The 14,910-nt window shown below is 40.8% G+C and overlaps 1 protein-coding gene across 3 annotated transcripts in view; it reads right to left on the reverse strand.

Moving 5' to 3' along the window:
- LOC121279058 (clavesin-1-like) overlaps positions 1-14,910 on the reverse strand; it is a 126,418-nt gene that overhangs the window by 47,033 nt on the left and 64,475 nt on the right. For all 3 annotated transcript variants that reach the window (XM_041189910.1, XM_041189909.1, XM_041189908.1), the window contains 2 exons: positions 14,370-14,480; positions 4,567-4,802 (listed from right to left, as the gene is read on the reverse strand). In XM_041189910.1, coding sequence (XP_041045844.1) covers positions 4,567-4,802; positions 14,370-14,480 — 347 coding nt within the window. The remainder of the gene's footprint in view (positions 1-4,566; positions 4,803-14,369; positions 14,481-14,910) is intronic.

Below are 14,910 nucleotides of genomic sequence, written 5' to 3' on the forward strand. Positions count from 1 at the left end.
TTAATCTCAGCCTATCCCACAGGCATTGTTCAAGTTTAATTTGTGAATATACGACAGCCTTAGGAATTTTATCATCAATCATATGTGCTACATGCCCATTCTATTTGAGCAGAGATTTGATGATGAGTGCTTCAATTCCAGACATTTCTGCTCTTTGAAGTACCTGAGTGTTTTGCACTTTGTCCTCCCATTTGGTTCCCATGATGTTCTGGATGCCTCTCACGCAGAACCTGTCCAACTGTTTAATATGCTTGGCATTGGTAGTCCATGTCTCACAGACATATAGGAGGGTAAGTATTACCACAGCTTTGTACACAGCAAGTTTTGTTGTAGGTTTGATGCTCCATTTCCTCCACATAAATGGGCAAATGCTGAGCTGGCTCTGGCAATTCTATTTGTCACCTCACTGTCAATGCAGACATTTTTGGAGATTATGCTTGCAAGATAGGTAAAGTTATCCACAGCCTTCAGGGTTTTGGCAAATAGCAATTCCTGTACCATCGTTTCTGATACCTTAGTTGAGGATTTTAGTCTCAGGTTGAAAGGTTTGCCATCTGTTCTGAATTGGATGTATATTCCATCCACATTTCCATCAAATGTCCCAGAAAGCATGGCAACAAAGAATGTACTGAACTGCGGAGGGGCTATGACACATCCCTGCTTCACATCATTTGTTACATCAAAGAGGTCAGTGTATTCACTACATTCAGTGACTCTGGCTGTCGTTCCATCATGAGACTGCTGTATTAGATTTACAGCTTTATCAGGATATCCAAGTTTGGCTAAGACTTTCCACAAGGCCTCTCTATTTACTGTGTCAAAGGCCTTCTTCAGGTCAACAAAGGCGCAGTAGAACCCCCTCTGTTGTTTGTAGCATTTCTCTTGTAATTGCTGAAGGTGAAGATCATGTCACAATTGTCAAGATGTATCAATAATTGGCACTCAGCAAAGCAACTTAACAGGATTACCTTCAGCAAGAAGATATTCTACAGATGTCTACATAAATAGGATTGCTGGTCAAATTTGCATCTTCTCCTAAATGTCACGTGACACCCATGTGTTAGACCTGTTCACCCATCCCCTTGCTCGCTAATCTACACTGGCTCTTGTTTAAGCAACATCTTGATTTTAAAACTCTCATCCTTGTTTTCAAGACCCTCCATGGCCTCGCGCTTCCCTATCTCTGTAACCTCCTCCAGCTCCACAACCCTCTGAGATATTTGCGCTCCTCCAATTCTGGCTTCTCAAACATCTCCGATTTTAATTGCTCCACCATTGGCGGCCATGCCTTCAGCTACTAGGTTCCTAAATTATGGAGTTCTCTGCCTATACCTCTCTACCTCGCTACATCACTTTGCTCCTTTGAGGTACTCCTTAAAATCTACCTCTTCTGACATGCTTTCAGCCATCAGATCTAACATCTTCTTCCATGGTTTACTGTTAAATTTTGTTTGATAATGCTCCTGTGAAGCACCTAAGGACATTATTCTGTGCTAATGGTGCTATATAAATATAACCGTAGCTGTTACGCTCCGACCACCCAGATGTATATACAAGCAAAGTATTAGCCACATGAAATAGGAATTTCTGGTCAGAACCAAAATCCATCTACCATCAGGCTAGTCACATGGCACAGCAATAATGGAACTGGTGGCTAATCATGGCAATCAAGCTTTATCAATTAGTCTATACCAGAACCAAACTTGAGGGTAAGAAATACCCAGCACATGTTCCTCACTAACGTGCTATACTTCCCATCTACTGGATTTTCATCCTAGAGGCGGGAAGTGGGAGTTGGAAAATTTCCCAGCTTGGCCCACCTACTTTGTGAGTAAGCTCCTTAAACACAGGATTTTTGGTCTGGTGGGCGGGCGTACTGGAGTCTGGCCCGCTGCTGCTGGGAAACGTTCGGAGGCAGCCACAGGGGCTACCAGGTGCTGAAGCGGGCTGTTTAAAAGGCCCACCTCGGTGCTCTGGGACTTTGTCCCAGTTATATTAAAATTAATAAAACAAAAAAACCCTTGCCACTCCTCACCCCCACATACTCCCCATGCCCCATCCATACCAACTCATGCTCCCCCCCACCCACCCCCACTGTCCCTCATTTCCTCCATGCAAACTTTTGGCACTTCCATGTCCATTCACCCAGTGTACACTCTGTATAGGACCACTGAGCCCCATAGTAGCAATAGCATGTGTGAAAAAGATTTTAAAAACCAGTCATTCATTTAAAACTTTCTACTTGCTTTAAAAAATACTTTTCTTACGGCCCTATAAAAGTGTTAATAATTCAGACATTTAATAGCTGTAACTTCAAGCACTTGACACCTCATTATCTTGCGTAAATAAACATTGTGCAATGAACAGAATAGATCACAGAGAAAGAGCTGTCAATCAAGCAATGTTTTCCCTAGGGTCCAGTTGTTTCAACAGACTAGTGGTGGGCTCTCAGCCAAGAATGCATAATGAGGCTCCAAGTATCCACTATGTACAGAACCAACAAACCATTGACAAGTTTGGCAAGTCTTTGAAATGCTCATTAAATTGACACAATAAGTAAAGAAGCTTTGAAAATCTACTGTGAAAAAGCCGCTTAGCTTACAACTTCAAAAAAGTGTCAATCAATGAGAGCCCTTCATAGTTTCAATGGTAAAAAGCTATTATTCACTTCACACCTCTTAATCTTGTTTAATTGACACAGAAAAAATCCAAACTCTTCAAATGAAGAATAACTTATCACAAGGTAATAAAGATGTCAATCAAATAAACCTTGCACTCCCCCCTGCAGTTAAGTCAACATTGCCTGCTGAACTAACTACATTGTCGTTCTTGGAGCTCAGCCAAGCATTCATAACAAAGTTACATGGTAACTGTATCAACAGAAGCAGTTGGAACAGATGACCAGGCATCTATTTTTCCATATGGAAAAGATGCACTTTCCAAATCTGGTATTCAAACTCCTGTGCAGCCTAGCTTGAGAGCATTAGTTCCACATTGTCTAGATAGCTAGATAAATTTTAATTAAGTTGGTTTTGTAACTTAACAGAACAATTACATACAGTATTATTCTCCTTCAGCAGTCTGACATGTTGCCTTACAGTCAAGCCTCCAACAAATTGTGTTTCACTCCCATTTATAGACAATAAGGGAAAATTTGACCAATGAGTGTTCCACAGTACAAGCCATTGCAATAAGGTTTTTTTTAAGCATTTTAACAGAACCAGGCATTGGAGACACTTCCATTTACAATTTGAGCAAAGTGTTTTATTAGATGGCAATGTCCAACTGCACTAACAATTCAGTAGAACTGCCTGCACTAACAATTCAATTCTGTTCAAAGTGACAGTTCCATCAGGGACACCTCTGTTGATGAACATCACAGGAGAAACCTGGAATGAGTTGCCAGGGTTGACTTAAAAAAAGCAACATTATTTTTGACCTCTGGCATGCTGTGCAGTGATCAATAAGCTGAAACGTTAACAGCACAGTAGTCAAATGTCATTACTTAAAGAGCCTTCATCATCCAGTCACAAATTAGGTAGTAAATTGAGATGAGTATAGTGATGTAATTGGTGATATGATAATGAAATGGATCTACTTTTGAAATTCATGAGATTGAAACATAAAGGGCAATGCAATGATATACTGCACTGTAGCCCTAGATACACTTCCACAGCCCCAAACCTGGCAACTTCTCGCAAGCTACTTTCCTGATCTCAGCCATCATGGTATAATGCCAAGCAGGAGTAAGAAACTTCCATAAATACAGAGAGGGTGCAATTTTGATTCTGTGTGACAGTGTAAAATGGGTGTTAGTGAATCATCATCTGGTTGTACATCTGCCCTGACTTTAGTACCATTGAAGTCAAAATTACCCCCTAAGAGTTACAGATGAGTTTCCACCGTACACTGTTGTAACTGATCAGGATTCTGCCTGAAACATTACAGAGAGGCAGCACTGCCCCCTTAAATTAACTTCAGCCAAAATTTCTAACACGGTTCCAAATCATGATTTTCACAGCCACTTGGGAAATTAGCACCCTTGATTACAACAACATTGATTTACCTTAATAAAACCTGAGCTCCAGGGATCACTGGAGCATTTTTATTATTTGATTTTATTCTCATTTTCTCTCCTGCAGGCAGTGATCCAATGCTAGGAAGCAGATCACATAGCTCCCTCTGGTAACTGTCCAAGTGGCGACGTTTTATGTTTAAGCCCCAAAGGTAATTGTCACCAGGTTATTTGATTCCAAGGCTTCATGCACAAGGCTGATCACATCCTCACCTGCACACATGCACTTTCCAGCAGGAGAATGATCAGCTGGCAAATTTCCTCCTTTCTGGTCAATGGATGCTGAAGCCATATGGCTCAGCCTAGCTGAGATCAGGGCTGTGCGCACAGGCTGGTTCTGTCTGCCTCAATGCTATGGCACATGGTTCATCTGCCCATTAAAATAGTGAGTGACATTAACTTGACAGGCATTAAAAAAACAGGAACATAAGCAGATTTTGAAAGCTGCAACGAAAATCCAATAAAACAAGATATAACAAGATTGCACAAACCTCTTCATATGCTTGGGAGAACAGCTGCTATCACGATTATCCAGCATATCTTTCACGTGCATTGAATTGTAGGAATTGTAGGGATATTCAGTATCATCATTGTACTCCGGACCAAGCAGTGTCCGGGCCCAGGTTCCCATATCATATGGGGGTAAAGTGCCTCCAAACTCAGATGGCAGATATTCTGGATGGATTAGCTGGTGCAGACTGTTGAGGTTGTTGCCATGGAGAAAGATCTGAAATAAAAGGTGTGAAATGTAAGAAGTAATCATAGATTAATGCTATACTGATTTGCATCCAGGTTAGAAAAACTAAAATGTTCAGTTAAAGAAGGTTTATTTTATTTTAATTGAGATATCAAAGCACCGAATACCTAACACGTATGAAATGCATAAATAATTTTGTCTCCAAATATTTATAGATAAATACATGTTTCTTATTTTTTAGAAATGATTCCTGCTGAGGGGGAACAGTAAACAGTAGTAGTGTAATCCAACGTGCTGTTATATATTGCTAAAGTTTTCTATGACTTTGTGATACCATCATGCTGGCTATGAAGCCCTTCATGGTAGGAATTCAGTTGCTTAATAATTTTTCAGGTTTTCAGCTAAAATTGAAGTTATGAACAGCTCAAAACAGAGAAAATCTATTTTGCTAATGGCATTAAAACATTCAGTTTAAAACATTTCAATTCTCAAATACATGTGGCACAAGATTTACCACAGGGTTGCAAAATTATTACAAATGAACAAATCCAATTTTACCGTCTTTATTCATCTATCCAGGGAGACACGACAGCTCCTTGCCCTATTCCATATCGTGACATCCAGTTGTTACGAGGACTGTGCTTTCTTGTTCTACATATCAATGAAATGCTTTTCCTTAAGTGACATACATCTAAATGGATCAAAGGATTTTTATATTTTGTAAGCACTGATTTCATTGGAAAATGAAATCAGGCATAGTATAAAATGGACTGCTGGTTCTCTAAAAGCCGACTTGCATGACTGGCAATGACCAGTTTCACCTTCAGTAACTTTAGAGAAGAATTGCAATGTACTTTCAGAAAGAAATGTGTTGTCATCCAAAAATGGTTTACAATTAAAGATTAATTTACAAATGTAGTTTACAAGTGACAACAAATAGCACCTTTCTGAAGACTGCACTATATTTCTGCATAAAAATAACAATCCTACAAAATTAGTTTTTGTTAAATCATTTCTAAAATACTGACTAGTTATTTATATTATAATTTTACTTTTAATTTACAGTGCTCAGCATTAAAAATTGTTATTTATGAAAATTAAGTGTTTAAAAGTTTAAAAGATGTTTCAGTTTAAGAAGGTAACAGCACAGGTTAAATACTTGCACTGCATTGTCTAAACAAAAAGCATAACATAGTTCACAAGCAGAGCTGGAGATGCCAGACCTATTCACAGTCAACTTAAATGCAGCCAACCATTTAATTTACTTCTCTGAGCTTGGACATCTGTTGTCAGTGGCCAGTTGGCTACGTCTTCAACACTGCCACTGACCTAAACATCAAATCAAGAGCTAACTTGAATTCATCAAAATCCTATTTTATACAACTAATTTACCAAACATTGAAAGTGAGTTGAAGGCGACTCTTGTTACCTCTGGTGTCATTTTGGAAGTGATCAACAATACATTATTACCAAACACAATAGTGACACCTTGTGGCTGAAAGTAAATACAGTAATTCCTTTGTTGGTTGATAAATCTGGACGACAGATGGTGGCTTGAGCTTTCCTGCCTTTAGACATCTGTCGATGGATGCATAATATGATCTTGAAAAATCTTAAAGTGATCAGAGTACAAATTCTGGGGAAGGGTCTATACCCAAAACACCTTACTTTATTCTGTCCACAGATGCTGCCTGACTTGCTGAGTATTTACAGCAAATTAGCTTTTCATTCAGTTTTATAGTATTTGAAATGTTTTGCTTTTTGTTCAAAATACAAGTATTGTGGCTGAAAACTTGACTGTAATTCACATGGTTCTAATTAAGTAGCTTTGCTTAAAAACTGCCAATGCAATGTAAAAGACATATTAATCAAACACATTTAGTTTACATCACACTACAATCGCAGCACTGGTGAAAAGTATTTTCACTTCACACCAACACTAGGAGGACATACTGTAAATCCAGATTCTGGGCACAAACTGACTCCATGTCAAAGCATAGAACTAGAATCGGGTTATGCACTGGCTCTGGACTGACACTGCAAAAATGAGCATTGTGGATCTGTTTGACAATGCAGTTATATAGGTGAAATAAGAACAATCTGCCAAGACATTATTTTAAATCAATAATGATTATTTAGAATTTAGAATGCCTCAAACAGAAGTCTTATCTTATTTCTCAATGAGCAATGAATGCGGTCAGTGGCAGGAACTGTTTACAGAAACAAGTTTACAGCCATATTTTGAGGAGTGCCCCGATGGATGGATATTCATTGCACATACTGTTGAAACTTACTGCACACTGTACCCTCCTGTCTCACCTACTGGAAGTGCTAGCAGGTTGTACTCGCACTAGTGAATGAAAGGACACACTGGAGATAAGATGAATTTCTCCAGGATCATCAACAGGTCATTTTGTCCAAATAGTGATGATGTTTTATGTTTGCACATGTCAGTCATTGCAGCCCAGGACATCACTGAAGGAAATCCTCAGGGAAGTGTCCTCAATCTAACAATCTTCAGCTGATTCATCAATGGCTTTGGCTGCATCATAAGGTGAGAATTGGAGCTAGTGGCCTATGATTCCACTCTATTCAGCCCTATTCACAACTCTTCTGATAACAAAGCAATCAGTGCCGGTCTACATCAGGACTTAGACAACATTCAAGCTTCAGTTGACAAATGACAGATAATAATCAGACCACAAAATGACAGGTAATGGCCAATTCAAACAAGAGAAGGCTCAGCCCTTAACCTTCAACAGCAACACCATTATTAAGTACCCCACCATCAACATCATCGGAATTGCCATTGACAAAAAATTAACTAGATCAGCAATATTAACATACCTTGTGGCTACAGGATCAGGGTGAAGGCTGGATGCTCTGTGACCAGTGACGCACCTCCTGACCCCTCAAAGTTTCTTCACTATTACTATCAACAATCAAGTCTGGAATGTGACAGAATACTGACCGTACACCTGGATGGGTGAAGCTGTAGTAACACTTAAGAAGGTCAGCTACATCCAAGAGCAAGCCATTTGAGTATCGCCATGATACTGAACTCAATATACCAGTCACACATGGTTACTGAAGTAGATAACTTCACACTTATTCACATTATATTCCAACTGCCATGTTCTTGCCCATTCACTTAGCCTGTCTAAATCTCCTTGAAGCCTCCTTGCATCCTCCTCACAACTCAAATTCTCACTAGTTTTGTGTCATCAACAAATTTGGAAATATTACATTTGGTCTCCATATCCGAATCATTTACGTAGATTGTGAACAGCTGCCCAGGAGGAAAAAAACAGTTCGGACCAGTTGAAACCTGAACTGGTATTAATTGGTGCTCACCAGGTGTCAACTAAATTTTAAAGGAAACAGCTAATAAACTGGCAATTCTATCGGACTATTTGGAAATCCAGTAGGACTTCCAGTTTTCGAGTGGTGACCAGTGTAGGCACCAGTATAGGCACCAGTACTGTCAGCCGGCTTAAGCTGGTATTACACCCATTGTCAATTTTATTAAACTGACATGTGCCTATCCCTCATCCCTCTTTATCGGCCCCACCCTCCCACCTCCTACAACACCAAACCCTCCACCCAACCCTCCCCATCCCCCCATCTCCCTCTACCAATCTCCCCACCTCCCCCTGCCATCTCCCACTTCCCCAACCCCCTCTCCAGTACTCTCCCCCAACTCCCACACAGCTCCATTCCCCCCACCCCCTACCACTACCCCAGCCCCCCAACCTATGCAGTAGCATAGTGGTATTATCACTGGACTAGTATTCAAGAGACCCATGGTAATGCTCTGGGACCCAAGTTCGAATCCCACCACAGCAGATGGTGAAATCTGAACCCAATAAAAATCTGGAATTAAAAGTCGGATGACAACCACGACACCATTTTCAATTGTCGCAGAAACCCATCTGGTTCACTAACTTCCTTTAGGGAAGGAAATCTGCTGTCCTTACCTGGTCTGGCCTACATGTGACTCCAGATGCATAGCAATGTGGTTGACTCTTAAAAATGCCCTCTGAACAAGGGCAATTAGGGATGGGCAATAAATGCTGGCCTAACCAGCAACACCCACATTCCATAGACGAATAATAAAAACACCCTACTCCTTCCTCCCTCCCACTCCCTCAACCACCTCACACTCCCCTCCCTACCCCCAACCCTACCCCTCCCTACCCCCTACCGGACATCTTCGCTCAGGGCTGGCTGGAAACCAGAAGTGACATTTCTGGCCAGCCCAGATTTGAAGCGCACGCAGGGTCAGTGAGTTGAGCACTGGGAAGGTTCAGTGAGGGGGCAGAGAGTCTGATGTGAGAGGGGACAAGGGGTGGTCGAGAGTTCGGAGACAGGGCCCGGGAGAGAGAGGCCCTGGATCATCGGGAAGAGGGAGGCCCTGGAATTCTGTGGCATCGGCAGGGCCCAAGGCCTGGAGGCTGGAGGGAGTGAAAGAGTTTGGAGGCTGAGGGAGTGTGAAAGCTTGGAGGGAGGGGGGGGGAGAGTTGATACTGGAGAGAGAGAGGGGGCAGAGAACCCTCTGAGGGAAGGCGGAGGGGACTGGTTAGCTGAGCGGAGATATAGAGTGGGGGTAATGGAGGTGTGCTTTTCACAACTTGGGAGGAAGGAGGTTGTTTTTCACACTGATTTCCTAAATCAATACAATCCATATCTCTAGGAACCAAGAATGGCTGGTGCAGCAGAGTTTGCTTCTGCCTGACTGCTGGGTGATAAGCAGATCTGCAGGACTGCGTCAATTAAAGAGGGCATCAAAAAGTTTGATCCCAATACCCACCATGACTCAAAGGTGTACAAGGTAAGATGGATCCAGGCGAGTGTTGGCAACTCAATTGACTACGATTTGGGGAAGGAGAATCGGTTGCAGGACAATGTCTTTAATAAGGCACAAACCCTTTTCCTTAGAGGTAAATCTCAATGAAAAAGCTGAAACTTTGTGCTCATGGCCTTGGTGAATTAAATGTGTCTTTGAGACATCTTGAGGTTTTCTCTCTTTATCTGCAGAGTTCTGCGAAGGCCTCAAGGAGCAGAAAGAATTGACACACCTGGAAATCCCAAAGGTTTGGGACACTACTGTAGAGAGTGACACCACTGCCGACAATGTACCCCTTGCAACCCTTCAAGCGAAGAGAGCATTGGAAGATGCTACTGCGACCAGGGTACATGTGTAGCTCTCTACTCATTGTGTTTCATCATCTTTGCTAATGTTATATTCTCACAGACCTGCATGAACAATTCAGCGCCTAAAAGCAACTAGTGCATAGAATTTGTATGCCTGCTCACAACAAAAATGCCAACAACCTTCTTAACATCTAATTCCTTTGGAGAAGGGTCTGAAGAAGGCTCATACAGACTTGAAACATTAACTCTGTTTCTCTCTCCACAGATGCTTGCAGACATGCTGAGTTTTTCCAGCATTTTCTGTTTCTATTTCTAATTCATTTTTCCTGATAGAAGAATAAGATTACCTGAGCGTATGCCAGCCACCACAAGAAGCTGAGAAGTGTGATGTCCCAACACCTAGCGACCAAGAGTAATGAAGCTAGTACTTCCAGGGCAGCAATGCAGCTGGAGGATTGCACAGCATCTGCCCAGAACTGGGTAAAGCTACTGACCGTCCAGAGGCTGGAGGCAGAGAAGGCAGCCCTCGGTCAGCAGGAGCTGGAAGAGTTTTCTGGGATCAATCAAGACCTCCAAGAAAGGTTGGAGTTCCAGCTTTCGAGGCTCAACTCAGGCCCCAGGACCAATTTTTCAGCACCTGCATGCAGAGTAATATGCGTTTAGATACCTGCAGCCCTTATGCAACAGCTATCTTAGTGCAAAGGAGTCATTATAAGCTTAACCATTACTCTGCCTTTCTGTTGTAGCCTGAGGACCACAGCAATCATGTGTGAGGATACTGCAGCCTATGACCATACCCTTCGGAGCAACAACCCAGGCCTGTGCAAATTGAAGCCGTATTTATTCACACAGTTGGGGCAAGCACACGTGCGGAGGTGCTTTACACTCCAATAGATGAGAAGGTATGATTTTCTGAATGTTCCAGATGAAAACTGTTCCAGTTCACACACAAAACTTCCTTAAAATGGCTATCTCAGAAGGTGGTATATATATCTTCATTCATGTAGTCAGTATATGTGCTGTAATTTGGTCTGTATTACAAATCTTGCATGCAGAACACTGCCCCTGCCCCCTGCCCCTACAGGTTCAATTGCAGGGAGTTCTGGAGCTCAGTGAGCGGAAGTTATTTTTCCATTTGTTTTTTTGTTTAATTGATTTTTGTTATTTGTTTAATTTTAATGGTTTCAATGAGTCAATGCTTATGTTTGCCCTCTTCCCTCTCCATCTGCAGCATGTTTCACTCATCATTTGAAAAAGAGGTTGAGCGAGGATGAGATCTCAAAGGAGCAAAGCAAGCTGATCATTGATACAACAGAGAAAACAATTAATCTGAACTGTGAGCAAATCTGGCCTGGAATCAATCAGCGTTTTGATACTGTGCATGAGTTATTTATGTTTTCTCACCTCTTTTCCAGGAATAAAGTTGTTGATCCTTTACTGAACCCTGCATTCTGAGTTTTTTTTGCCTGTGATCAATGAAGAATTTTAATTTTGTATGCTTGGCGTTTTTCACAATAAAATTTGCAGTTTTTACGCATACTTTTTTATTCCAAGTTTTTTGTCTGACCTGCAAATTTGCAGCATCACACTTAGTAATCTTGAGCATTTTCATCCAAAAAATTGCACATTTGAAGGGGGAGTTATTGACACCAGTTGATGGTCACCAACAATAAATGAGATAAATAAATGCATATAAGAAATAAATATAAGTGCAATGTAAAGAACAGCAGATAAACTGGAGAAATAACCAGTTTGGACCAATAGCAGCTATATCACCAGTGTTACTGGCACCACCATCTGGCTTACTGGTACCATTATCAGTATTAACTGGCAATTTCTATTGAAGCACCAGTTCAGAACTGTTCTTATTTCCCCATTCAGAACTGGTTCCAGCTGGTACCCATATTACTGGAACTTCCTTCTGGGTGGGGTCCAAGCACTGATCCTTGTGGTATCCCACTAATAACAGCCTGAGAATGACCCGTTTATTCTACTCTCCATTTTCTGTGTGTCAATCAATTGTTCATCCATAGCAGTGTATTATCCCCAATCCTATGTGCTCTAATTTTATTTACTAACATCCTGTGTAGCACTTTATCAAAAGCCTTCTGAAAATCCAAATATACACCACATCCACTGGTTCTCCTTTATCTATGCTACAAGTAACATCCTCAAAAAACTCCAACAGGTTTATCAAACATTATTTCCCTTTCATAAATCTATGTTGACTCTGCCCAATCATTATTTTCCAAGTGTCCAGTTATCACATGCTTTATTATAGATTCTCACATTTTCCCTACTACTGATGTCAAACTAACAGTTCTCAATTTTCTTCCTCCCTCCCTTCTTAAATAGTATGGTTACATTTGCTACTTTCCAGTCCACATGAACCTTTCTATAGAATTTTGAAAGATAACCACCAATACATCCATTATCTCTACAGTCACCTCCTTCAACACTCTGGGATGTAGCTCATCTGATCCAGGAGATTTATCAACCTTAAATCAAATAACTTTTCAAGTGCTACCTCCTTATTAATACTAATTTCTTTCAGTTCCACAGTTTCGCAAGTCCCTTTGTTTCCTAGTATTTCCTGGAGATTTTCTGTGTCTTAATCCGTGAAGACAGACACAAAGTAGTTGTTTAGTTTCTCTGCCATTTCTCTCTCCTGCCTCCACCTGTAATGGACCAGCATTTGTCCTTGCTGACCTTTTCATTTTCACATACCTAAAGAAATTTTTACTTGCTAGTTTGCATTCATATTCTCTTTTCCCTTTCTTTATCAGTTTCCTGGTCATCCTTTGCTGGATTCTGATTTGCTCCCAATCCTCAGGTTTACCATTTTTTTCTGGCAATCTAATAAGCCACTTCCTTTGATATCATGCAATCTTTAACTTCATTTGTTATCCACAGTTGATTCACCTTTCCTGTTGGGTTTTTGTGTCTTAGGGCGATATATATTTGCTGTAGACATTGTAATATTTCTTTAAATACTAGCCTATCTACTATCAAATCTTTTACTGTATTTCCCCAATCCACTATAGCCAGCTTGCACCTCATACCTTCATAATTTCTTTTATTCAGATTTAGGATCCTAGTTTCAAAATGATCTATATCCCCTTCAAACTTAATGTAAAACTCTATCATATTATGGTCACCATTTTCTAATGGTTCCTTTATAGCAAATTTATTGATTAGTCTTTTCTCATTAGGTGATACTAAATCCAAAATAGCTGGATCCCTAGTTGGTTCCTCAACATGCAGTTCCATCTCGTACGCACTTCAGGAAGTCATCTGCCATAGCATTAGTGCCAATTAGTCCATATGTAAGTTGAAATCGCCCATTGCTCTAATTTAATGATTTATACTATGCCCAACATTATCACTACATTTTGGTGGCCTGTAAACAACTTAAACCAATGTTTGTTGCCCCTTGCTATTTCTTAGTTCCACCCACACTGATTCTACACCTTGATCCTTCTATCTAAGATCCCCTCTCACTAATGTACTGATCTCATCCTTTATTAACAGTGCTATCCCACCTCCTTTTCCCCTCTGCCTATCCTTCCTAAATGACTAATATCCCTCCATATTCAATTCCCAGTCCTGGCCACTCCATAACCACAACTCTGCAATGGCAATTAAATCTTCCCATTGACCTCTATTTACGCCTTTAAATCATCTACCTTGTTGCGAATGCTGCGTGCATTCAGATACAATGCCCTTAACTTTGTCTTTTTAACATTAGTCCACATTCTGATCCTATTTGATGCTTGCCTTTGTTTTCTCTGCCTTCTAATTTTGCTTCCTACTTTTCTACTTACTGTTACTAGTTTTGCTTCCCTCCAATCTGAGCTCCCTCTCAGGTTCCCATGCCCCTGCCAATCTAGTTTAAAACCTCCCCAACAGCATTAGCAAATCTCCCTGCAAGGCTGTTAGTCCTGGTCCTGCTAAGGTGCAACCTGTGCATCTTGTACAGGTCCCACTTGCCCCAGAACCAGTCCATCGGACTGTGTCCATTATTCAGACTGTGTCTCCTGATTGCTCACCAGCTAGGGGAATCATCCTATCTACATCTATCCTGTCATGCCCTGTTCATATTTATTTCATTATGGTATTATGTATTCAGGCAACAGTTTGTGGTGTGCAAATGCAAAAATTAACTTGGCATTCAGAGGGTTAAAATATAGTCTTTTCCTAACTAATTTTGGATTTCAAAACAGGCTGAACACTGATCAGCATATCATTTATAATGTGCACACAGAAATGCATAGATTGAAGCACACACAGACTGATTATTTGCAGCTTGCTCTCCTCTCTATATAATTTTTCCCTCTACTCCAACTAGGCAGAGAGAAGTTTTATTATTCTGAACCATATTTGCAAATTAATTGGTAATTGCCATGCTGAATCATGTTTCCATCTGTCTGAAATGTTAATTACCCTTTTTCTGGTCTTGTCTTTCAGGAATGGCTTTATTATCGTGTATAAAGCGTGGATATACCAAGGCTGGTTCACAAAATGGATGCCTCCAAAGCGTGCAGGGAAGCTGTCCTGCAGAGATGAGAGCACAGAATCCAATGATTAGTAAGATAAATTCACAGAAGAATCAAGCAAGGTGACTACTGTCTGTAAAATTAATGCTACTCAATGGCTAATGCTGCTTGTTTAATTCTGGAATGCTTTTTCTTTTATTTATACAGTTCTCAATCCTTGAAATGCACTGAAAGAAATATTCCCTGACATTTGCATCACAGCACATTATTTGTTCTACATTTATTTTCTAGGTTCCTGCAGTTTAACCTCTTACATCATAAAGCCTCAGTTATATGGTAACAATTCCAATGTTCCCTATAACCAGAACTGCTTAATAGCCTCTTGTGGCACATTATAAGAATTGGACTTGGCCCACAGCACTAGAGCACCACCCCAAAGTGATATAGCGTGAGGTCTTGCCCATTATTTCTTGTATCACTGAGCTCCC

Source organism: Carcharodon carcharias, chromosome 6, assembly GCF_017639515.1.
Source record: "Carcharodon carcharias isolate sCarCar2 chromosome 6, sCarCar2.pri, whole genome shotgun sequence".
Lineage (NCBI taxonomy): Eukaryota > Metazoa > Chordata > Chondrichthyes > Lamniformes > Lamnidae > Carcharodon > Carcharodon carcharias.